This window comes from Macrobrachium nipponense, chromosome 8, assembly GCF_015104395.2.
Source record: "Macrobrachium nipponense isolate FS-2020 chromosome 8, ASM1510439v2, whole genome shotgun sequence".
Taxonomy (NCBI): Eukaryota; Metazoa; Arthropoda; class Malacostraca; order Decapoda; family Palaemonidae; genus Macrobrachium; species Macrobrachium nipponense.
Window position 1 is genome coordinate 32,752,474 of NC_087203.1, and position 24,742 is coordinate 32,777,215.

Genomic DNA, 24,742 nt, shown 5'->3' on the forward strand with positions numbered 1-24,742 from the left:
TGCATCCTCACTATAGTCCGGAAAAGCCAAGGTGACATCCCTAGCAGCCTCCTCTTTCAATCTCTCAAATGCTCCCACCATTCGCTCATCCCACCTCAGCTTAGTACAATTTTTCTCCCGGTCCATTCAGTCAATGGCTTCCCTATACCCGAACAATCCTTAACAAACTTCCTCCCGAACTCAATCAAACCCAAAAAACCCTTCAACTCCCACACGGTCCGGGGACGTGGAAACTCCTTTACATTTTCCACAAACTTTTCACTCTTCCTTACACCACTCGCACTCACCTTATGACCCAGAAATTCCACTTCCCCAGCCAACCACGTACACTTCTCCAGCTTCACTTTCACTCCAACCTCTTCCAACCGTTCTAACACCTTCTCAAGCAGTTCCACATTCTCCTCAAGTCTCACTTGCAATCAAAACGTCATCTATAAACACAGTCACCTTCCTTCTATCAAAACCAGCCAAAACTACATTCATCGCCCTCTGGAAGGCAGCAGGCGCATTAGCCAATCCAAAACTTAACCTCTTGAATTGATAGTGGCAGCTACCACTCGAAAAAGCCGTAACATGCCTGCTCCCTTCCTCAAGAGGCATTTGGTAATAGCCCCTTACCAAATCCAATTTTGTGAACACTCTCATCCCATGCATCTTATACATACAATCAGACACCACATTCATCGGGAATCGCTCCTTCACAGTCACTTCATTCACCTTCCTGTAATCCACACTCATCCTCAAACTCCCATCTGTCTTATTTACTGGGACTATGGGACTATTCCAAGCACTCTTGCTCCTCTCGATCACTCCCACTCTCTCAAGTTCCTCACACTGTTCCTCAATCTCTCGGGCAATAGGCGCAGAAAAGTGTCGGGAACGCCGATATATGGGGGTATAGTCATTCAAAACTATCTTGAACTCTGGAAGCTTAGATCCCCTGAAATCCTCGTCACCCCGACTCAACGTACCCCGCCTATCCCACAACATCTGCATCAACCGCTCCCTCTCATCATCACCAACATTTTCATCCACCTCAATTCTTTCTCTCAACTCCATCATACTTCCACTCATCACTTTCTTTCATGCTACCTGTCATCACCCGCCGCACCCTAACATATCTTTCGTCGTCCACATCCACCAACGTATACAACAACCCCACACAATCACCTTCATGTATACCCCGCACTCGGTTTTTCCTAACACTCGGCAATGAGGCCACAAAAACCCGAGGATTTTCCATATCCAAAATCCCGTCGTACACAAGCACGCTCGCTCTTACCAACTTGTTCGCATCCACACCCTCAACCTCATATGCACACTTGTCCCCTTTGACAATCCCAAGACCATCGGGCCATGCAACTTTCACACTAATAACTTCTCCAACTTCTCGCGGCACTTTTACACTCTCTTTTGCAACCAACGGCACTCCCTTCCATATTTTACTGCTTACCCCTCCATCCCTATCCAAGTACAACTCTCAATGTACATTCCCCTTCCTATGCAACTCAATCATATTCCTGCTCGGATGGACCACCATCCCACACTTCTTCAGGAACCTGTATCCTAACAACATATCATACTTATCACTCATTCCCTTGATCACATACAAGTCACCTTCATCCATCACTACCCTTTCGATTTCTACATTTTCACGCAACATTCCCACCATTTCCTATTCCTTGTACCTCCCCTTTACATTTCCTAATTTCACGCTCACTCCGCAACTTGTCACATTCATTCTTAAAAAGAACACTGACACTGCACCCAGTATCAATCAATGCAACCAAACACACCCCTTTGGACCTCACTTTTACACTCATACATTCATGAGCTCTTCCTCCAAACCCTTTTTCATGCAACAATCCTTCACGCACATGCATCACTCTTACTGACCGCACACCAGAGGACCCACCCAACTGAATCCCCTTTGTACCTAGTTTCCCGAACTCCCAACCTGACTCATCCTCTTTTGCCTACACACACTGGCCACATGACCTTCCATTCCACATTCAACATATTTTGCCCGCTGTTCCTTACACATCCTAGCATAGTGCCCATTCTTCCCGCAATTACCGCAAACCTCAGTCACATGAGTACCTCGACATCCACTTGCTATATGCCCTACTTGCCCACACCTGTAACATTTAATATCCCTATCTTTCTTACACTCGCTCACCAAATGCCCTGTTTGCCCACACCCGAAGCAAGCTCCCAACGCCCACCGACATTCATTCGTCCTGTGCCCTAGCTTTCCACATCTGTAACACTGCTGCTCTCGTTCACGACTAACTGACCCTACTCTTCCAACGCTTGCACTCCTATCTCTCTTAGGGCTAACCATACTTACGTTACTGGCTCTAACGCTCCTATCAACCACTCGCTCTGCCATTCGCCTTGGCCCTTCCAAAACTGCCTCCCTATAGCTCTTAAACTCTGGTATAACATAAGCCACTTCAGTCCTAACACTAACACTTCTACTCTCTTTCATACACCTATCCAACTCATAATCCTCTACTATTTCCAAAATGTCGTTCCACGACAACCTTTCATTCGTCCATCGCATTTTCTCCTTACGTTTCAGATTTACAAACTCATACACACTCTCAGGCACAGTCGCCAACAACTTCCTCACTAACTCTTTACACTCATTTATCCCTTCATCCCCAAACATTTTCCTGGCCAATGTTTCAATTTGCACACATACATTGACAACGACTCACCAACATTCATTCTTACCTCATCAAAACCATGTTTTCTCCTATATCTAACACTACTCCTTATCCTCTTCGCCTGTTCCACAATCCTGGCTTTCACACTCTCATAAGGCACATTCCCCACACTCATCATTACCCCATACATATTCAACAAAAAACCCGTCAAAAAGCTACCCAACTCTCTTGCCCAGACTCTCTTGTTATCCCCATACTTTGCCTCACAATACCTTTCATATTCCTTAAAAAAATCCCCTATGTCCCTACTACCATATTCCTCGTATTGTGCACATCTAAGTATCTCTCATATATACAGCCTTTCGTACTTCCCGCTCACTCTCACTTTCGCTACTAACATTCTGATCCCTCTTAACCCTCTTACGCCGAAGCCCTAAAAATCAAAACCTCTCCCGTATGCCGGGGCCGGTTTGGAGTGAGCGCGGAAGCGGAAAAAATAATTTTTTCAAAAAATCACAGCGCGCTTAGTTTTGAAGATTAAGAGTTCATTTTTGGCTCCTTTTTTGACATTGCCTGAAGTTTAGTATGCAACCATTAGAAATGAAAAATAATACCATCATCATAAGTAAATAATGCGATATATGGTAGCGAAAAAAACAAAATTCATACATAATGGTATTCAAATCACGCTGTGCAAAGAACGGTCAAAGCTAACGAGTTACTTTTTCTTTCATTGTATTGTACACTAAATTGCAATAATTTTGATATATAATACATTGTAAAACAATAAAAGCAACACCGGAAAAATATTATCACAAAATGATGTACGAATTCGTAACGAGCGGACGTAAAAAAATGTTTTTTTCAAAAATTCACCGTAAATCTAAATATTATTCTAGAGACTTCTAATTTGTTTCAAAATGAAGAAATATGATTGAATATTACGATATTGTAAGAGTTTTAGATTAGAATTGCAGATTTCGACCATTTCGAACGAGTTAAAGTTGACCGAATGTCAAAATTTTTATATATATATTTTTTTATATGCACATATTTCGGAGATGGGAAAAGCTACAACCTTCAATTATTTTTTATTGTATTTTTCATGACTTTGCGCACATTTTGATATATGAAACTCTATTTTTTTTCTATTTATCGTGATTTATATGCAAATATTTCGAAAAAAGAGAAAAGCTACAACCTTCAATCATTTTTAGTTGTATTCTGCATGAAATTGCGCACATTTTCATATATAAAACTTTATGTAACAGCTAATTTTAATTGGTGCAAACATTTCGACAATCGCACAAAAAAAATTGAGTTTTTCGGAAGAGTTACCGCGCGGACGCAAGGAATTTTTTTTTTTCATAAATTCACCATAAATCGAAATATTGTGCTAGAGACTTCCAAGTCGTTGCAAAATGAAGGTAAATGATTGAATATTACTAGAATATAAGAGTTTTAGCTTACAATTGTGTTTTTCGACCATTTCGGTAGAGTCAAAATTGACCAAAAGTTGAAATTTTTGCACTTAACGTTATTTATATGAAAATATTTCAAAACTGATAAAAGCTACAACCATGGGTTGTTTTTAGTTGTATTGTGCATGAAATTTTGCACATTTACATATATAAAACTTTATGTAACGGTAAATTTAAAATGGTGCCAAATTAGGACAATCGCACGAAAAAATTTATCGGAAGAGTTTCCGCGCGAACGTAAGGAAAAAGTTTTTTCATAAATTCACCATAAATCAAAATATTGTGCTAGAGACGTCCAATTTGTTGCAAAATGAAGGCAAATGATTGAATATTACTACTATAATATAAGAGTTTTAGCTTACAATTGCGTTTCTCGACCATTTCGGTAGAGTCAAAGTTGACCGAAGGTTGAAATTTTTGCACTTATCGTTATTTATATGAAAATATTTCAAAACTGATAAAAGCTACAATCATGAGTATTTTTTTGTTGTATTTTACATGAAATTCTGCACATTTTCATATATAATACTTCATGTTAAGAATAATTTAAAAGGGTGCAAAAATTATGTCAAAGTTACGAAATAATTTTCGAGATGTGTCACATACTTTTTAGTGCGATAAGAAAGAAATTCGCGCTTGCGCGCCTGCGTAGGGATTGTAAACAAAACAACGCCTTGATCCGTGAACTCCCAGCATCCCCCAAGGCGCGTGATTCAAAACTTTTCGGCTGGTAGGCCTATTAGTATTTTTCCGCGAATTTTAAAAAAAACTTTTTTGAGTCGACGTATGATACGTCCATTCGGCATACGGGAGACATTTTGACTCGACGTTTAATACGTCCATTCGGCATAAGAGGGTTAACCTCATCCGAATACAGTGAATCAACTTCCATACTAACACCATGCTCCTGATTATGCTCTTCTTACCCTTCTTTCTACCCACCTGTTTCCACTCACCGCTATCTAAATCACTCTCAGCCCTTCCCCCAATGTATTCAGTCCTAGTCTCATCCTGTCCGTCATCCTTACTAGCCTTCTTTCCCTTGGTAGTCTTCTTTTCCTCAGCCCCCTTCTTATTTTTGTCCTCAGGTTTATCCTTATCCTGTCTCTTTCCCTTCTTTCCTTTACCTATCACAAACAAGTCACCTTCGTCACTCGTAGTTTCATCCCCTCGCTCTTCCACTGTCTTTATCACTTCTGGTCTATCACAAGACCTAGTAGGCCTACCTCCTACAGCTCCCTCTCCCATGAACCCTTTCATCATCTCCTGCACTGCATTCATCATCACTAAGAATTTTTCGTCCATTTTCTCAACCATTCTCTCTTCTGCTCCTTTCACTTCTTCTTTCATTTCCACTTTCGCACTCCTTAGCATTCCTCTCATTTCCTCTAACTCGCTCTTCAGCTCCTCACACTCTACCCTCAACCTTTCATTATCCACTTCCCACTGTCCTCTTACTTCCCTCTCCAACCTCAACTCCTCCTTCAGCCTCTCCACCTCACTCAATCCTTCCATCCTAAACTTTCTCACCACTCATACACACTAGCCTAGACCAATCGTCCTGCAGCTGCCACACCAGCAGTCCCTGTTCGGGCGCCAAAAATCAATGTGGCGGGATCACAAAAAACAAGTAAACCCCCCACAGTTACGTTAATCATACCAACTAACAAAATTTCCCACACTCACACTTTCCCCTTTACGTTACCTTTAACCTGCAGGACAATTGGTTCAACAAAATACCAAACACACAAAACACAAACAGGTACTCACCTCTGGCTTCTGATACTTAGGGCTAGGCTGTGCTGTCCACTGGATATAGGCTATAGGCTAGCCGACACACAACCACCGCCGACAACCAAACACAAACCAACCACCCCACAACCCCACAAAAACTCAATAACCCGACAAATCACTGCAGATGAACACCAACAGCCTGAAAGAACACGACAACCACACAACTTCCCCAGCACAACAACCCGCCAAAACCAACACTGCCCCAACCACCAGTCACAGACACCGAAAATGCACCACAAACCTCTTCAACCTCACCACCACCAGACAGACACACGCACAACAACTTCACAACCCCAAAATCTATCAAATACCACCAAAACAACTAAACACCAAAGGATAACTGCTGCCAAAACCGACACTAACTTCACCAGACGCCTCACTCCTTACGACTCTCGTAACAGACTTCCACTGACTTCCTACAGAGCGCCACAACAGACATGCTTCTGACCGCCATTTAACCACTCCCATTCATTCTTCCACCAATCTCTCTTCATTCTTCCACCAATCTCTCTCTCTCTCTCTCTCTCTCTCTCTCTCTCTCTCTCTCTCTCTCTCTCTCTCTCTCACACACAACCTTTGGAGATGTTGTCAAATATAAACTATCATTGCTCCTCCATAGTAGCATCAACAGAACTTTTTCCAGTAAAAATATGCCATTTGGCTTTTCCTATATTCCATTTTGGTAGTAGAGATACTGGAGGACTTTGGGCAAGACTAATAATAATTGGGAAGAGGTTACTGGTATAACGATCATCCATTACCTGCCAACTGAAGTCAATAATTGAATCTTCACTGCATATTGACAAATTGATTGCCGATAAAGTTCCAGATTGTATGTGGAAATGGGTTGGTTCTCCAGTATTTAATATCCCTACATTTAGGTTATTAATTATTGAGGATAGATGGTTTCCTCTTTGGTTGCATTCACATCACCTAATATTAGATATGATGTAGGTAGCTGGTAAACTAGTGAAGTAAAGTCCTCACTAGGAAAAGCAATACCAGCTGGTAAATAACACAGCATATGGTATATTTTCATTCTAAAAATATTTGTATAGCTACTGCTTGCAAGTTAGTTTGTATTTGAAAACTGGTATGTGGGATGTCACTGCAGATCATAAGTAGTGCAACCCCATGGCTTCTCTTGTAAGGAATATCTTCTGAATGGTATGGAGAAAATTCCTTTGGACATGGAGTGTTATGATTGCCCAGCAGAGTTTCTTGAAGCACAACACAGATTGGATTAGTCATGAATTAATACTTTTAATTCTTCCCATTTACTTCTAAGTCCTTGGCAATTCTGCTGAATGATGGATGAAACCTTGTTTTCTTTTGGGTCCTCTAACATTGATGTTCCTTTGGATTAATTTTGGGGATCTTTTGTTCAGAGATTGAGATGATTTCTGGGAATCTCCCAACTTATTTTCTTTGGGGGAGGGAATTGGTGGAGACTCATCTTTTGTTGATGAGTCCTTTCCCAGACATGAAGATTTTAAGGAGTGGTGCCCAGTCTTTAGAGTGACAAATAGGCTGCAAGGATTTGAAAGAGGAGCTGCTGGCTCCTCTGTCTTAGGTGGTATGTTTTTATTGGAGTCTCTATAAAAAAAAAGTAATGGAGTGGCTAAAAGCCCCTCTATCAATAAATGCCCTTTGCCTAAGGAAGAAATTTTGGGCTTTCTGCCTAAACATGTAACTTTCTCTATATATTACAAAAATATCTTAATCTTCTATATTGCCTTCTCTAAGGACAAAGTTAAAAATTTATCATATGCAGCAGGCTCAAACACACCTGGCATTACTTCAATTTTCCTAAGCTTCCTATTTTTATTCCTCGTTTAGATTTAGATTTTACCTCCTTAATCCTAAACTAGTAAACTTGTTTGGGTTAGAAGGGGTATAAGGGGCCATTGTTACCAAAGTTAATCCCTTTTCTAGAGGCTGTACTGTAGTGTCCTTTTCCAAACAAGAGGTTGTCATCGGTGTTTGGGGGAGGTTTATATGGTTTACCATAAAACAAAGAAAATTTATTTCGTCCAAGCTGGGGGAGGAGCAAAGCTGATACACTCAAGAGGTAACTGTCCTGGGACCTTCACCTGGATATATGCCACACCCACAGTAGTATTTCCTCTGGCAAGTTTGAGGGGTTAGACATAAATGAATTCTGCCCAGAAGCTAAAGAACTCACTGGGTCCAGGACCCCTTCAGCAAGTCTCAACCACAGCAAACCTATCAAAACTCTGGGTTCCTTCTGGGTTCCCCAAAAGGACTGGATGGCTGACGAATGGTCTGCAGGAAATGCCAAGGTCTCTTCCTCGAGATTGGTGTACAGTCTACCGCCGCTTCTCACAGACACCTATTCACGGATTTTCCAAAATATTCACAATTTACTGAATTTTCATATACAGTGGGCCTCTCGTATTTGCGATTTCTGGATTCGCAGATTTCTCTCTTGACCATATTTACCCATTATTCACGGGAAATTCGCCTATTCACGGTATTATTCTATGAGAAATATCCACAAGTCCTGGTTTTTTATCAGTTTCATCATAAAATGCACTTTTTGTGATAAAACTATTAAAAAACCAAGTATAAAAACTTATATTGGGTTTTTCTTGAGTTTCAACTAACTAAATAGGCCGTTTTCAGCATTTTTAAAGGGGTTCCAACTATTCGCGGTTTCTAACTGTTCGCAGGGTGAAACTGGTTATGTTGCTGGCTGTACCATATCATATAATAGAAAATGAAAGATGTGTTAGACTTTTTCATCCAAAAGCACTACAGTGTTTTAATTGTTTTAAATTTGGATACCCATCAAAAGTTTGTAAAAATAATGTGATTATTGCTCTGCCCTAGAACGTGGCCCATGCTCAAATATGCCTAAATGTATTCATTGTCAGCTAGACCACAAATCAGTTAATAAAATGTGTGAAGAATTTAAACTTGAAACAGCAGCAGTTAATAAAGCATATATAGTACCACAAGGGTTCCACTTTAGTCTGTTACTCCTTCCTCATCCTCAATGAAGGATGCCTCTGCCCCGGTGGTCCAGCATTCTGCCACTAGGGCTCCACTCCAATCTGCTGATCCCAACTCCTTGACGAGGTGGGGGGCTTAGGGATCCACTGCAGAGAGAGAGTATGCTATCTTAAACCTACTCTCCCTGCTGTGGATTTAACTGAAGATAGGGACCTTTAACTCCTTTACTCCTCCTCCTATAAATTTTCCCCCTTTCCTCCTCCTTCTTTAATTGACGACCCACTGGAGTCAGAGTAGTCCCTGGACAGGCAGTCATTCAGTTGGGTCTGCCAACGAGTCCCAGGGCTTCAGGTAGACCTCTTCGCCACCGAGTCGAATCACAAACTCCCTTGTTACGTGGCCCCCAACCTGGACCCTCTGGCCTATGCCACGGACACCATGGCTATAGATTGAAATCAGTGAAAAAGATTTATCTCCTTCCTTCAGTGAATCTTCTCTTGAAGGTTCTGAACAAGCTCAGGACATTCAAGGGACACATTGCTCTAATAGCCCCCAATTGGCCCAAGAGCAAACTGGTTCCCACTTCTACTGGAATTGGGACTCCGACCTCAACGGATTCCCAATCCCAGACCATCACAACTAGTACAAACGAGGACTGTGTTCGCTTCCTCAGGAATTCAGAAAGCCCTAACTTTATGGACTTCATGAAGTTTGCGGCACAAAGAGATGCCAATATCGACCCTAAGAATATCTTATTCTTAGAATCTGATAAACGGGAATCGACCCTACGTCAATATGACTCGGCAGTTAAAAAACTGGCTGCATTCCTGAGGAATTCTGATACACAAACCATGACAACCAATCTGGCCATATCCTTTTTCAGGACACTGTTTGAGAAAGGTTTAGCAGCTAGTACTATTACTACTACTAAGTCTGCACTTCAGAAAATCTTCCAGTTTGGATTCAAAATAGATCTGACAGACTCTTATTTTTCATCTATCCCTAAGGCCTGCGCTAGACTCAGACCATCAGAGAGGCCCAAGTCTGTGTCATGGTTCTTGAATGATGTCCTTAAATTGGCCTCGGACACTAATAATGACTCATGTGACTTTTTACCCCTCCTGAGGAAATCATTATTCCTATTAAGTCTGGCCTCAGGAGCCACGGTATCCGAACTGTCGGCTCTATCTAGAGATTCTGGTCATATAGTTTCTCCCTTCAGGAGAAGTGTTACTTTCCCCAGATTTCTAGCAAAGAATGAGGACCCACTGGATAGGTGGGCCCCATGGAAATGAATGAATGAATGATTGTTAGTTCTCTGGCATCCTGACATCGAAGGTCATTGACGCCGATATCGTTTATTATAAATAAAGAATAAAATTATATGCAATTAAAACCATAAAAGCAAATATCATTGTAAAAGTTAAATAGCTTTCAGAAGACCTGCTTCTGAAATAAATCTAAAAATGCCACTTGCATTGTATGACACATCATGTCCAAGAATCTTGGCAAGGATGAACCTGCCATCCTCACCTCGAGCCTCAAACAGATATCTATTTCTTTCCGTGCTATAAGTGGGGCATTCAGTCAACAAATGCTTCACGGTCAAGGGTATCAAACAGTCGTCACAATATGGTTGGTGTTGGCCAGCTAGCAAAAACTCATGTGTCATCCGAGTGTGACCAATTCGGAGACGACAAAGAGTAGTCTCCCACTTTCGGGGCATCACGTTATATTTCCAAGGGGATATAACATTTGTTATTTCTCTCATCTTATTATCGGCTAAGCTTTCCCAATGCTTTTGCCAATTATTACAAATAAAATTCTTAATTGTAGGTAAAAAATCATTACATGGAATGGGATACCTTCTTGGTAGCAACTCAGCTGCAGCATTCTTTGCCAGTGAATCTGCCTCCTCATTTCCACACACACCTACGTGTGCCGGAACCCAACAAAATCGAACAGTTATGCCTTTCAGACCAATAATAAAAAGCCACTCTAAAATCTTTAAAACCAAAGGGTTACTAGAATTAAAAACTTCTAAAGCTTGAAGGACACTTCTTGCATCACTAAAAATGGTAAAATTGCCCTCATCTTTTAATGCTATTTTCTCAATAGCGGTTAATATGCCATATAGTTCTGCAGTAAATATGGAAGATAACTAGAGGAAGTGCACCTCTACAATTAAAAGAACCACTATATACTCCAAATCCAACGCCAGCATCAGTTTGGAGCCATCTGTAAATATAAAAGTAGATTCCTTATGTTCTTCGACATGTTCACGAAAGAGAGACCTGGCTTCTAATTCAGTCATGTTCTTTTTTATACCAATAAAATATTTACAAAAAGATATATCTGGTAATTTCCATGGAGGGGTTGCTGATATCTTGAATGGAATTTCTTGCTATATCAAGACCGTTTATTAATTGTTTTACCCGAAAACCATAAGGTTGAGGAGATTTTGGGTGTAACTCAAAATATCTAAAATGCCTTACAAAGTTTGCAGTCTGACAAGCTAAAGAATTGGGAAGTCTTTGCAACCTAAACCAATACCGAATAATAGAAGACTTTCGGTATAGGTCTAAAGTTAATTCTCCAGCGTCAACAAGGAGACTTGGAATAGGCGAAGTTCTAAACGCTCCCTGTAGACAGTCTAATACCAGCATGGTGTATAGAATCTAATACCTTTAATCTGCTTGGGTGCTGAGGAGTATATTCACACCCATAACTAATTTTAGAAAAAATTAAGGCCTTGTATAATTTTAAAATAGTTTTGCGGTCTGCCCCCCATGATGTATGTGACAATACTTTTAAAAGATTCAGAGCCTCAAGACACTTAACTTTTAACGCCTTTAAGTGAGGAACCCATGTCAACCTGCAATCAAATATCAAACCTAAAAATCTAGCTTCATTTACACATGGGATCCGTTGGCCTTTGATGTATATATCCGGGTCAGGATGTACTCCCCGAATACGACAGAAATGGACAACAGCAGTTAAATCCATTCATATCAGCCCACTGAATAATTTTGTCAATTGAGAGTTGTAGTTTTCTCTCAACCATCGACATTCTAGATCCAGCAAATGATATGGAGAGATCATCTACAAATAATGTTGAGAGAATATCTTGGGGAATGACAGAGGATATCCCATTAATGGCTAGTGCAAATAGTGTTACACTTAGCACACTACCCTGGGAACTCCTTCTTCCTGACATCTCCTCTCTGATAGAGTTTCCCCCACTCTCACTTGAAAAAATCTATGTGAAACAAATGATTGAATGAACAATGGTAACTCTCCTCGTAACCCCAATTCATGAATGGTTTTAAGTATACCATATCTCCATGCAGTATCATATGCCTTCTCAAGATCAAAAAAGACTGTTACATGGTGCTGTTTGGAAGCAAAGGCTTCACAAATAGAGGATTCCAGTCGCATCAACACATCAGTCGTTGAATGCATTTTTCTAAATCCACACTGGATAGGTGATAAAATACCCTTCTTTTCCAGGTACCATACCAGTCTTACATTGACCATCTTCTCCATGATCTTACATAAACAAGATGTCAATGCAATTGGTCGATAGTTTGCAGCTAAAAACTTATCCTTACCAGGTTTTAAAAAGGCTAAAATAATGGCTAGTTCCCAAACACTTGGATAACTATGATCATCCCATATTCTGTTAATAATGCTTAAAATAAACAACTTGGTATTAACAGGTACATGTTTAATCATTGCATATGGAATTTCATCGGGTCCAGGGGCTGTATCATTACATGTAGCAAGTGCGGAGTCAAATTCTCTTTCAGTAAAAGGAGAGTTGTATGACTCTTCCCTTCCTGTTGCAAAATTTAAAATTTTCTTTTCTTCATTGCTCCTAAACTGGTGACCAGGAGCTGCTTCACACTTGTGATACATTTGAGAAATGATCCGCCAGGGCATTGCTAACGTCAGTTGCTCCAGTCACATACTGATCATTCACCTTCAACACTGGTGGTGGGTTGGGGGTGAATTTGCCTGCTATCTTTTTCACTTTCCTCCACACAGAAGATGGTGGTGTTCTACTGTTAATGGAGGAAACAAAAGACACCCAAGACTGGCGCCTAGCTTCTTTCATGGCACTACGGAACTGTGCTCTACATTTCTTGTATGTAATTAAATTCTCCTCAGTACGGCGTCTGCGCAATCGGGTTAAAGACCTTCTTGTGGCTCTGTGCAGGGCAGTTAGTTCTAAAGACCACCAGGGGACTGGTCGTCGTTTGAATAACCCTGTTGTTTTGGGAATTGAATTGACTCCTGCTGTATGAAGGGTTCCATTCAGCATGTCTATGGCATCATCAATATTTTCAAACTGTTCTGCATTCCCTTCAATTTCGCTTAGCTCACGAAATCTACCCCAGTCTGCCTTGTCAAGATTCCATCGTGGCGATCTCTGTGAAGGTGGACCATTGTTGGTGCTTATAATGATTGGTGCATGATCACTAGTATGCCAATCATCTAATGTCCTCCAATCGAAATCGAGAAGGCAATTAGAGCTTGCGATTGATAGGTCAATGCATGACAAGGTACCTGTCTGGACATGAAAATGTGTGGGCTCTCCTGTATTAAGGAGTCCAACATCCTCATTTTCCACAATTGATGATATAATATTGCCCCTTGTGTTTGCTAAAACATCGCCCCATAAAGGATGTCTACCATTCAAATCTCCCAATAAGAGAAAAGGTTGGGGGAGTTGTTGAATCACCTCTACTAAATTATCATACAAAATATTATCATTTGGAGGTAGGTACAGAGAGCATATTGTATATTTTCTTCCTATATCAATCTGTACAACCACTGCCTGCAGGGGTGTACGAATAGACAAAGATATTTGGGGAACATCTCGACGAACGTAAATGAGACTTCCGCCATGGCTCCCTGCTTGTTGATTATATGGTGTTCTATAGCTAATATACTCTCGAGGACAAGGAGTTTATTAGCATCAAGCTTGCTCTCTTGTAGACATACAATTATGGGGGAATGCTCATGAATTAGTAGCTTAAGTTCTTCATATTTGGCCCTTAAACCCTGACAATTCCACTGCAAAATGGAGGAGAAAACTATGGATCACTTCTGGAAGACATCTTGGATGAGGTCTTCCCACTGGCAACTTTTAATCTAACATTATTTCCTGTAGGTTTCTTTAGAGATGGTCTTGATATATTGGGTTTTACGTTTGTCTTTTTCTTTGTGTCCTTTTGATCTATTTGTTGAGGCGGTTGGTGGACCTCAACTTGAATTTCTGATTTATTCAAGTTATCTTCCAGTTGATCAGAAACATCAACAGATAAAACATCAAATTTATTTGACGTCATAGCTTTAATGTTTCTGATGGAAGGGGGTGAGAGAGATGGAGGTCTCTCTCTTTTTCGATTAATAGGTGGTGGGCTTCTAGGTTTTTGCACCTTCCCCACAACAGGTGCACCAGGCAAGTTGGTTTTAAGTGGAACCTCCATCAAATCAGGCAAGGACATGGCCTGAGAGAGGTTTTTACTACTAATTGTAATGGGGGACGAAGGTAGTACGGGGATGGGCAATGCCCCACTGTTTAATACATTGTGGCAAAGCCTCAGAAGGCAATATGCTTACCTCATCATGCAGCATTTTATCATTGGATGGTATATTTCTTTTTATAGAACTATTGGCAGTGCTAGGTGGGTTTGATTTAAGTGCCTTTGCATAACTACTTGATTTATCTAATAGTCTTTTGGCATATCCCACACTTATATGTTCTAAATTGGATTTGTTAAGGGCAGCTTCTTCGGACTTATACAGCTCACAGCTCCGGTCAGTGGATTTATGATTTGAGCTGCAATTTAAACACCTGGCATCAAGTGCACATTCTCCATGGTAAGATTTAGAGCAAATACCACACATTTTTTCGTTTTGCGAACTTTTTGACGGGTGTCCAAATTTAAAACAATTAAAACATTGCAGTGGCTTCTGCTTGAATGGTCGAACTTTAATAACTTCATTTTCAATAATAATATGGGAAGGTACACCAGCATCCTGGAAAGTAAGGATAATCATTGATGTACCCGGGACTTTGTGTACTTTCCATACATTTAGTGGACACATGGCCAGTATCTCCTCCTCTGTAAATTCATACAGATCTTTGTTAAAAACTACTCCCCTTCTGTAGCTAAAATTTAGGTGGGGTTTGACATCTAACTTAATATCATCATCATTTGTTTTAAGGTTGGATAGTATTACAGACTGTGTGCATGATTTGGCATGGATAAGGTAACTATTTTTTCCAAAACGAGATATATCTCCTGGTGCAATAGTTCCTACTTTTTTCTGAATTAATTTGCATATTTTGAAATAGTTCCCTGTAACCCCCTGAGATTCAGCTACAAGCCACATCGGTGGTTTGGCTTCCTCTGGGAAGGCATAACTAATCAGCATCTTTTTCAAACCAGTCCTGCAGGTCTATAAAACAGCATCCAAATCCTTGGTACCTTGTCGCAAAGAGCAGCCATTATATTCAAGTTATTAATTTTGATATTATTAACATTACATATTGCATTAAATGCTTCATCATGACTATTGTAAGATATCCATGAATCCCATTTTGTATCTTCCAGTTTCATTCTTATTTCTGTTATAGATCCATAACACTTAAATTCTTTATATATATTATCATAATTTGTCTCTATTGGAATTTGGGTAACATGAAGGATTCGAAGTTTCCTTGCGTTACCCAGATTACTCAATTTTGGAATATCAATAGAATGGTCCTTCCTAGTTCCGAGGTCATCAACAGAGTTTTCCCTAATTAAATTAGCAGAGGTCGTCAACAGTGTCTGAGGTTCGCCATTCGATCCAGGGGTATTAGAAACATTAATTTCCGTCATTAAATTAGTTGGGGGAAAGAAAAAAAAATTAAGACTGTCTGACATCCCAAAAGAGAACCCCTTACCCTTTCATGAAATTAATTTCTCCACCAATGACACCTGCGAGAGCTGCTTCCCAAATGTCCACTCCCTACCCTACCACAAAGGGATGGTACCACTATGATTAGAGTGGCTCAAGTGTATGCCAAACCCGCTTGATGGGACTGAGAGCATTACAGGAATACAATCATCCCCACTCTAATCATAGTGGCAGGCAAACCGGACAGAATGCCGAGAGTCCTATCTCTATGAAACCGGCCAACCCCTGGAATCCGAAGGCCAAGTTTTGGTTGGAGAATAGTCCCGCATGCCAGTATGGAAATACTGACATTCCAAGGTGTCCAAACATTATCGGGTAGTTGGCAAGACCACCACAGCTCCCACAATTGATTTTGAAAAAATTTCCAATCCCGGATATGATGTCCCCCAAAAAAATCATCTGGACAGTGAAATGGGTAAGAGTTTTGACAGCAAGGTTGGAGAAAGTTGATAAATATGAAGAAGAATGAAACAATTATAAGTAATAGAAATAGGATGAGAGAAATTTAGAGTCAAACTGAGGAAAAACAAAAATTCCCCAGTTCGAGAGCCCTCTTGCCCGTCACCACGCTTCAGCACGGGAATGATATGCCGTGCTGAAGCCCAATGACTTCATCAAGGCATTCTCTCATTAAGAGGGCCCCATGGAAAATTCTCCCACTTCCACAGGACCTGTCCTTATGTCCAGTTGCTACCCTAAGAGCATACCTAAACAGAACTGCCCTAAGGTCTTCAGGCACTCTATTTATTAGGGAAAAGGGAGGCACCATTTCCTTTAAAGGAATCAGGCAACAAATCTTATACTTTATTAAGCAAGTCAACCCGGAGTCCTTCCCTCGGGTACATGATATTAGGGCAGTAGCTACCTCTATCAATTACTTTCAACATATGAATTTTGATGATCTGAAGAAGTACACAGGCTGGAAATCTCCGACAGTATTTAAACGCAATTATCTCAAGTCCTTAGAGGCCCTTAAATTTCCAGCAGTGGCAGTGGGAAACACAGTTTCTCCTGACACTGCTTGAGTAGTACTAAGTAGTTTAACCTAGATCTCTCCTTTCTACCTGCCTCACTGACATTCTTGCCGTGGCTAAGCCACCATGTAGCCTTATTGTACCTTGGATGCCACATGTTTATACTGTGATATTTCCTCTTGTTTTGCTCTTAGGATTAGTCACAGTTTAAGTTAACATTCCTGTTTACTATGAAGTATGAATCATTTTGTATTATCTTTACTGTTAAGGTTCCAATTGCCCTTTTGTTAATCATCTTGTAACTCTATCCTTAGATTATAGCAATTAACCTTAATTGTTTTTGATTATCCTGTATATTCCTTGTGTGCTTCCTTATTCCAAGCTTATGTGGCCATTTCTCTGGTACTATTTCACGTAGCAACACGGGCTGAGCCCAGAAAAGGGATTTTGACGAAGGAAAAATCTATTTTTGGGCAAAGGCCCGTGTCGCCCAGTGAAATCCCACCCTTTTGTGTTACCCCCCCCTTTTTTTGGCTCAAGCTTGGGTGCTATCTGCAGGAATGACGTCAGAGGCGCTAGCCGTAACGGTAGCGAGGAGTGGGCCTTAGGTCGGCTCCTCTATAGTTGAGGGATTTTGAAGAAGGATGAATCTAAATGGAAAAGGACCTCTGGTAGTGGTTTTACTCGCCCCAGAAACCATACTGACACCTTAAAATAAGGTGAGCAAGCCAGAATATTCTGGCAATTCCATATTAGCTTTTTTCTCTGGTATTATAGCAATATTTTACCTTAGAAATGTGTGTTAAAGGGACATTTCACTGGGCGACACAGGCCTTTGCCCAGAAATAGATTTTTCCTTCGTCAAAATCCCTTTTTTCATCATTATGGTTTAAACTGTCTGTGAACTATATTAAATTTTAAATAGAATAATTGATCTACATTTCCACTTTGAAATTTTTATAAAAGAAATTGCATTTGTAAAGACCATTTAAACAATTTATTGGCGCCACGGTTTATTTCTTCCAGAGTAGCCCAATTTCAGGCAAGTAGTGGTACCCTTTTATAACCTGCGGCAAGGTGTTCAAAAGTAGCCCAATTGGGCGGGTAAACCACGGCTTTGGCAACACTGGAGAGGGATGGGTTCACTGGGCGACACAGGTCTTCCCCCAGAAATAGATTTTTCCTTTGTCAAAATCCCTTTTCTGGGCTCGACCTGTGTCGCCCAGTGAAACAGTAACAGAAAATTGGCCATACAAGCTTGGAAATAAAATGTAAACAAAAACTTATATGAAAGGAAAAATAAAAATTCCTTAATATTATTGTTTTAATAACCAAGGTAAGGATAATAAATTACAGATGGTAAATAGCACCTAATATGACCAAATCCATACTATCACCAAGAAAATGCAACAAGTAATAAACATAAAAACAAACATATTAAAGAACTATGCACATGTACAGGAGTGGGTTGATGAGCAATCCAGTCCAGAACAAACGGCAGAAAGGCAGGGAATACAAGCGAGGCAGGTAGGTGAGAGTGAGTACCAAAAGATAATTAATAGCAAAATAATAAAATACAGGTTTAGAATTACATAACTACGCCGTATCAGGGGAGACAATGTTCCCTGCAGCCACTGCCGAATATAATTAAGGGCCTCTAGAGTTTTCAGATAGTGACGTTTAAATACTGTCGGGGATTTCCAACCCGTATATTTTTTAAGATCCTCGAAGTTCATATGATGAAAATAATTAACTGAAGTAGCCACTGCCCAGATATCATGGACATGAGGGACTGAATCTGGATTGGCTTGTTTAATAAAAGAAAGAATTTGTTGTCTGATGGCCTTCAAGGAAATGGTTCCACCATTCTCTCTAATAAAAAGAGGACCTGAAGACTTTTTAGAATTTCTGCCCAGATAAGATTTTAATGTAATAATAGGACATAATGATGGGTCCTGTGGAAGAGGGACATCTTCCATGGAGACCACCTGTTTTGTGGGTCTTCATTCTTTGCTAAGAATTTCCGATCTGGAGAGAGCAGAACTTCTCCTGACGGGAGGAAATCAATATGATTTGGTTCTCTAGAGAGAGCCGACAGTTCAGATATTCTGGCGCCTGAGGCCAGACTCATTAAAAATAATGTTTTCCTGAGAAGGGTTATACTGAAATTTCAGGTGAGTAACTTTCTTTACTGCCTTCTTTTGAAGAAGGTCTTTGGCATAGTCTAGAAGGTCTGTCATTGGAATTTGATGGAAACTGACTGGTGGAGGAGGCCCTTTTATCCATCTCCACCCCAGACCTTTCGATACAATACTGTGGGCCCACGTACTGAAGGTCCAATGATCCCGGGAGAGGTACAGTCTCACACCTACCTGGAGAGACTCATTGACTGGTTGAGGTCTTACTTCCTCTGCCTCCTCTGAAACCTCTGCCTTTTGAGGGAACTCTAGAGCCAACTCTCTGTCGGTAAGCAGCTCTTGCTCTGCTACCCCTTGCGTAGATGATCTGCTGTTGTGGTTGTGCCTTAGATGTCGAAGGCTTACTTATTTGAGAGACAGGAACTGCCTGTACCACTGCTTGAGGCTGAGAGGTCTGGGAAGACTTATACTGCCTAGGACACCTCTTACGTTTGGCATTCCTTTTTAAGTTAAGTCCCCAGCGGTCACGAAGGCTCTGGTTAGCCCTAGCCGCCTCGCTGAGGACGCTGTTAACCATGTCCTCAGGAAAGATGTTAGCCCCCCAGATTGATGCATTTATGAGCTTGTCAGGCTCATGCCTGATGGAGGCATTAGCAAAGACATGCTTCCTGCAGGCTCGTCTAGCTACTATGAAATTATACAGGTCCGATTGATAAGCCTGAAGCATCGACTTCGTCAGGACCCGGAATAGGGGCTCCTCTGCAAAGACAGAAGCTGTCAACTCTGCAGTGGTGACTGAGTTAATTGACCTGCTCAGCCTACATCTTGCTTCGAATTCCGCCTTTAACATGGAGTCCGGAATTCTAGGCAAACGTTCACCGAATTGTGTCATGGCACACTCCGGGCTGAGTCTACCCACTGTGAACGTTGCCGGAGCGCCAACCCAACACTCCAGATCTCTGGGAAAGAGCAAAGAGGTAGCCTCCGTCTCTTTTAGCTGAGGCATGGGTTTATTCTCCATTCCGGCCTGTAGTGTCAATTCTGTGATCTTCGATGTGCAAGGTGTCGGGATGTTATCCGGCGCTACGAACATGGCATAGCAACCGTTGTGAGGCATCAACTCGGTGTTGACGCACTCCCATTCCGTAAGGATGCGGACCCATGCCGACTGAGCCTGATCTCTAGGGTAGATCACTGTCTCTTCCGGGACCTTGTCTACCCTGACCAACGCTTCCTCGGCAAGCCTAGCGTAGCCCGGGAAGGGGAATTGTAGGCCCGGCGGGAAGAACTCATAGTCTTCCACGGGTCGGGTTCCGCAACCCTCAATTGTAAGTCTGCCCTCTGAAAAGGGAGCATGCAGAGCCAACCGCCATGGGTTGCTATTCTCAAATGGCGGGAGCTTGGATGCGTCCGGCAACACAAAGGACTGCGGTGTGCATCCGGAATGGATAAATCCAGCCACCAATTCCTCCTGGGTCTGTAATTTTTGGGCCAGAGATGGGATGGACTGTCCGGATGTCTCTAGACCCAAGGCGAGTTGCGTGGACATCGACTGAAGTCTCGAGTCCACTACTACTTCGTTCACCATCTTCATGAGAAGAGTGGTGAAAGCCTCCTGGTCGAAGTCGGACTCCGTCTGTCTGGCTTTGGAAGTCGAAGGCTTGGGGGCCAATGACGACCTGGCGGAGCCTGCCGGAGAAGGCTTGACTGGTCTAACTGCCTTCGGCAGGGACTTCGTCTTTAAGGTTTTCACCTTGGGGATTACTGAGCCCGACCTATCACAAAAGGTCGTGGACTTCGCAGAGAAGCCCTGAAAAGATGAAGAAGAAGAAGGAGTTGGGCTGAAGGAGAGTACATTAGCCCCACAATTACCTGCCTCACCTACCTCCCTACCTTCCTCCTGGTCCTCGATGGTCATGTGCTCTCTATGCAGGCTGATGGCCGTCACCTCTGTCATTTTCGCACACAAGCCCTCTTGGTCCTCCGGAAGGGCTTGGGTCTCTTGGCGGATCCGCTCTATAATGGGAGCCGCCACTTCCGCCGCTACTGCTGCCGAAACCTTAGCGTTTGGGTAGAGGAGAAAACACATCTCCTCCGACAGCACATAGGGGCGGCCAGATCCGACGTTCCTCCTAAACCCCCCTACCCAGGCCTTGAGGGTCATCAGCGAGGAGGCCTTGAGCGTCGGATCAACCTGTAAGAGATAATCAAATCAGGTTCCCCAGTGTCAGGGACTTTTCCTCGTTTATCTAGTTTGACTTATGCCCAATCGATATATGTAACATAGAATTCAAGAGTAACAATGAGGCGAGGATGCTACCTACCGATTCATCTGTCACGTTCCTAACGAGGCCGTAACACACCTCGCAGGCTTCTGGGTGCCAGACCAAGAGTCCCTCCAGTTGGATGGCGCAGCTGGCATGAGACTGGCAGACCTCATGTCCATACATCTTCTGAAGAACGGTCAGACACCCCGCCTCCGGGCAGCGAACCATCTGTAAGTTGGAAAGATACATGAGTTTCGTCAATTAATGCCGCCGGAGTTATTTCTGGTGGTATGTGTACACTTAAATTAGTTTCTTAACTAGCTAAAGGTAACATCAACTATAATCTTCAACTTACTTCTTACTATTAAAGCTCTGGATGTCTCCGCCTACTCCGGAATCCATACTCTGGGTATCGCCAAAGCTATAACCGGCGGAGTTGGCCTGATACGAGCAGAACAGGTAAACAAGGCAAAACCTAAGCCTGAGTCTGATCGCACCGGAGTAGAGTAGCAATTCCCAATCAATTGGAAGCGCATTCTCTAAGCCTAGTTCCGCCCCCACCGGAGTGGGCAGAAGCGATAACATAGAATACAGAAAACAGAGCGGCGGGAACAACGGTACGTAGAACTCCGGTGTATATATCCTGGTGTATGTGATGGTAGACCACTCTTCGCCGGAATAAACACAGGCCTGGAGACATACCAACAGAGGCTACATAATAAATTTTCTTAACATTAAGCTCTGAATGTCTCCGCCTGCTCCGGAATCCATAATACGTGCAGAACAGGGAAAATAGGTAAACCCTAAGCCTGAATCGGATCGCACCGGAGAAGAGTAGCAGTTCCAAGTCAATTAGAAACGCATCTCTAAGCCTAGTTCCGCCCCCACTGGAGTGGGGAAGCAGCGATAACACTAGAGAAGTATGGAAAACAGAGCGGCGGAACAGCGGTACATAAACTCCGGCGTATAGCCTCCTGGTGGATGTGATGGTAGACCACACCTCGCCGGAATAAACACAGGCCTGGAGACATACCAACAGAGATTACATAATCTACTAATCCCCCAATCATCTCCGACTAATCCCCAGGACCATGCTCGATGCTCTAGCTGTCATTCATCGGTAGGATCACTTGGACAGTGAGCTAACAAAGCAGCGCTGAAACGAGTCTGAGACTGGGGGGGGGTGTCTGGAGGAGAGTGGAAGACTCGTGATCGCCTGGCCACAGCAACCGATCAGCGATTACCACTGCTCGAGAAGCCGTTAACTAGCCTACTACTAAAGGGGCAGAAGACGGTAGGCCAACTGACACCCTAAAGGCAGCAATGGCCCAGGCTACACTCAACAAAATTAATTCATAAAATAATTAATGAGAAATTATTGGAAGTACTGACGAAAAAGGGGAAGAAAACCGCACCCAACTAAGATCCCAGCCTAACCCTCCGAAATCGGATCTCAGATCTGGTCAGGTAGGCTAAGATGGCTCCTATAAGGATGTCACGAAGAAGACACCTAGAACCTAACTCAACCCTCCAAAATTGAATCTATCGATCTGGTCAGGTAAGATAGGCCTAGCCCCTACATACGTAACAAGAAAGGAACTCTCTAGTCCTGGGCCACCCTCCAAACAAACATATCTGCCTGGTTGGGTTGGTGGTACTAGGAGCCACTAAGGGTGGTGGGACATACTCAACCATCCTAGCCTACCCTCCAAAACCTGCCTAGGTCTGGTCGGACAGGCTAGGGTAGGTTCACCGTGAAGAACTCTCAACCTCATCAAATATAGCAATACTACAAGATTATAATCAATAATTAACTAAACTAGAAACATACATGCATGAGCACCGCGAATGAATGAGGAGTCTTCACCTCTTAAAACTAAACTGGCGTACCGCTAGGCTAGCCTAGGACGCCTCAACCATAATACTCGCACATAACGTAGTATGAAGCATTTCACCGTACACACGTAAGGGAACCAACTCGCTCCTGAGTGACTGATGATAACGAGAAAGGCCCTATAATAAGGCTAATAACGTAAGGATCAAACCGTAATAAACAAGGCTCTCAGTACTCGTCAGGAGTGGGACGGTAAAATTATACGACAACAGTAGCCTATAATGTGAAGTGCTAAACAGTGAACATAAATTACACAGCATAATAAAATTCTGATATAACAATGCACGTGGCCAACCAAGCATCCAAAATGGCTGACTCGGAAGAGGCGTCATGCCCAGCTCCCTGAACAAGAGTCTTAAAAAAAAGCAAAATATTGGATGCATCATTGCCCCATCGTGCTCAAAATCAATAAATGGAATACTCAACTTAGATGAAGAAGTTTCTTGGCGTAGGGAAGACATGATGCTCCGCAAAAACACTTCCTAGAAACAGCGGAAATGGTGCATGTATACGCTACAAGTGCTAGTTCAGGAATGAGGGCTCTTGGCAGAGGTAGTACTAGTAGCGAGCGGAAGGTAGACGTTGTAACGGCACCTCTCTAGAGGGGGATTTTGAGAGAGGAGAGATCTAATTGGCAAAGTATCTGTGATAGTGGTTTCCACTCGCTCCTGTGCTATACCGACACCCTATGAGGGTGAGCAAGCCGGAGGTAGTAACTGGCATTCCATATGGCTTTTTTCTCTGGTATATTAAGCATTTTTCTGGGATCGACCTGTGTCGTCCAGTGAAATGTACCTATAGCACTCATTTCTAGGTATAAATAAATGCTAAATATACCAGAGAAAAAAAGCCATATGGAATGCCAGAGATACTACCTCTGGATCGATCACCCTCATAGGGTGTCGGTGTAGCATCAGGGGCGAGTGGAAGCCACTATCACAGACACTTTGCCAATTAGGTCTCTCCTCTCTCAAAATCCCCTGCCAGAGAGGTGCCGTTACAACGGCTACCTTCCGCTCGTCACTACAGGCAGTCCCCGGGTTATGACGGGGGTTCCGTTCTTGAGACGTATCGTAAGCCGAAAATCGCCGTAAACCGGAACATCGTCAAAAATCCTAAGAAAAATGATATTGTTATGATACAATAAAGTTTCATATATACTTACCTGGCAGATATATACTTAGCTAAGACTCCGTCGTCCCCGACAGAAATTCGAATTTCGCGGCACACACTACAGGTAGGTAGGTCAGGTGATCTACCGTCCTGCCGCTGGGTGGCTGGAATAGGAACCATTACCTTCTAGAACCAGATTTTTCTCTTCCACCTGTATCCTGCGGGGAGGCTGGGTGGGCCATTTATCGTATATATCTGCCAGGTAAGTATGTATGAAACTTTATTGTATCATAACACTATCATTTTCATACATTCAACTTCCCTGACAGATATATGCTTAGCTGATTGGCACCCTTTGGTGGAGGGTAAGAGACAGCTATTCACTGATTAGACAGATAAACAACATACCTTGTAGGTAATAAATAAATAAAACCTTGGTTCCTATGTGTTTAGACGAA

The 24,742-nt window shown here is 42.3% G+C and overlaps 1 protein-coding gene across 1 annotated transcript in view; it reads right to left on the reverse strand.

Moving 5' to 3' along the window:
* Positions 1–18,196: 18,196 nt before the first annotated feature.
* The window catches only part of LOC135222648 (uncharacterized), a 125,374-nt gene continuing 118,828 nt past the window's right edge, over positions 18,197–24,742 (reverse strand). Inside the window, exons 2-3 of the mRNA XM_064260788.1 lie at positions 21,335–21,505; positions 18,197–21,204 (exon numbers count right to left, since the gene is read on the reverse strand). Of these exons, the coding sequence (XP_064116858.1) occupies positions 19,255–21,204; positions 21,335–21,505 (2,121 nt within the window). The 3' untranslated portion in view covers positions 18,197–19,254. The remainder of the gene's footprint in view (positions 21,205–21,334; positions 21,506–24,742) is intronic.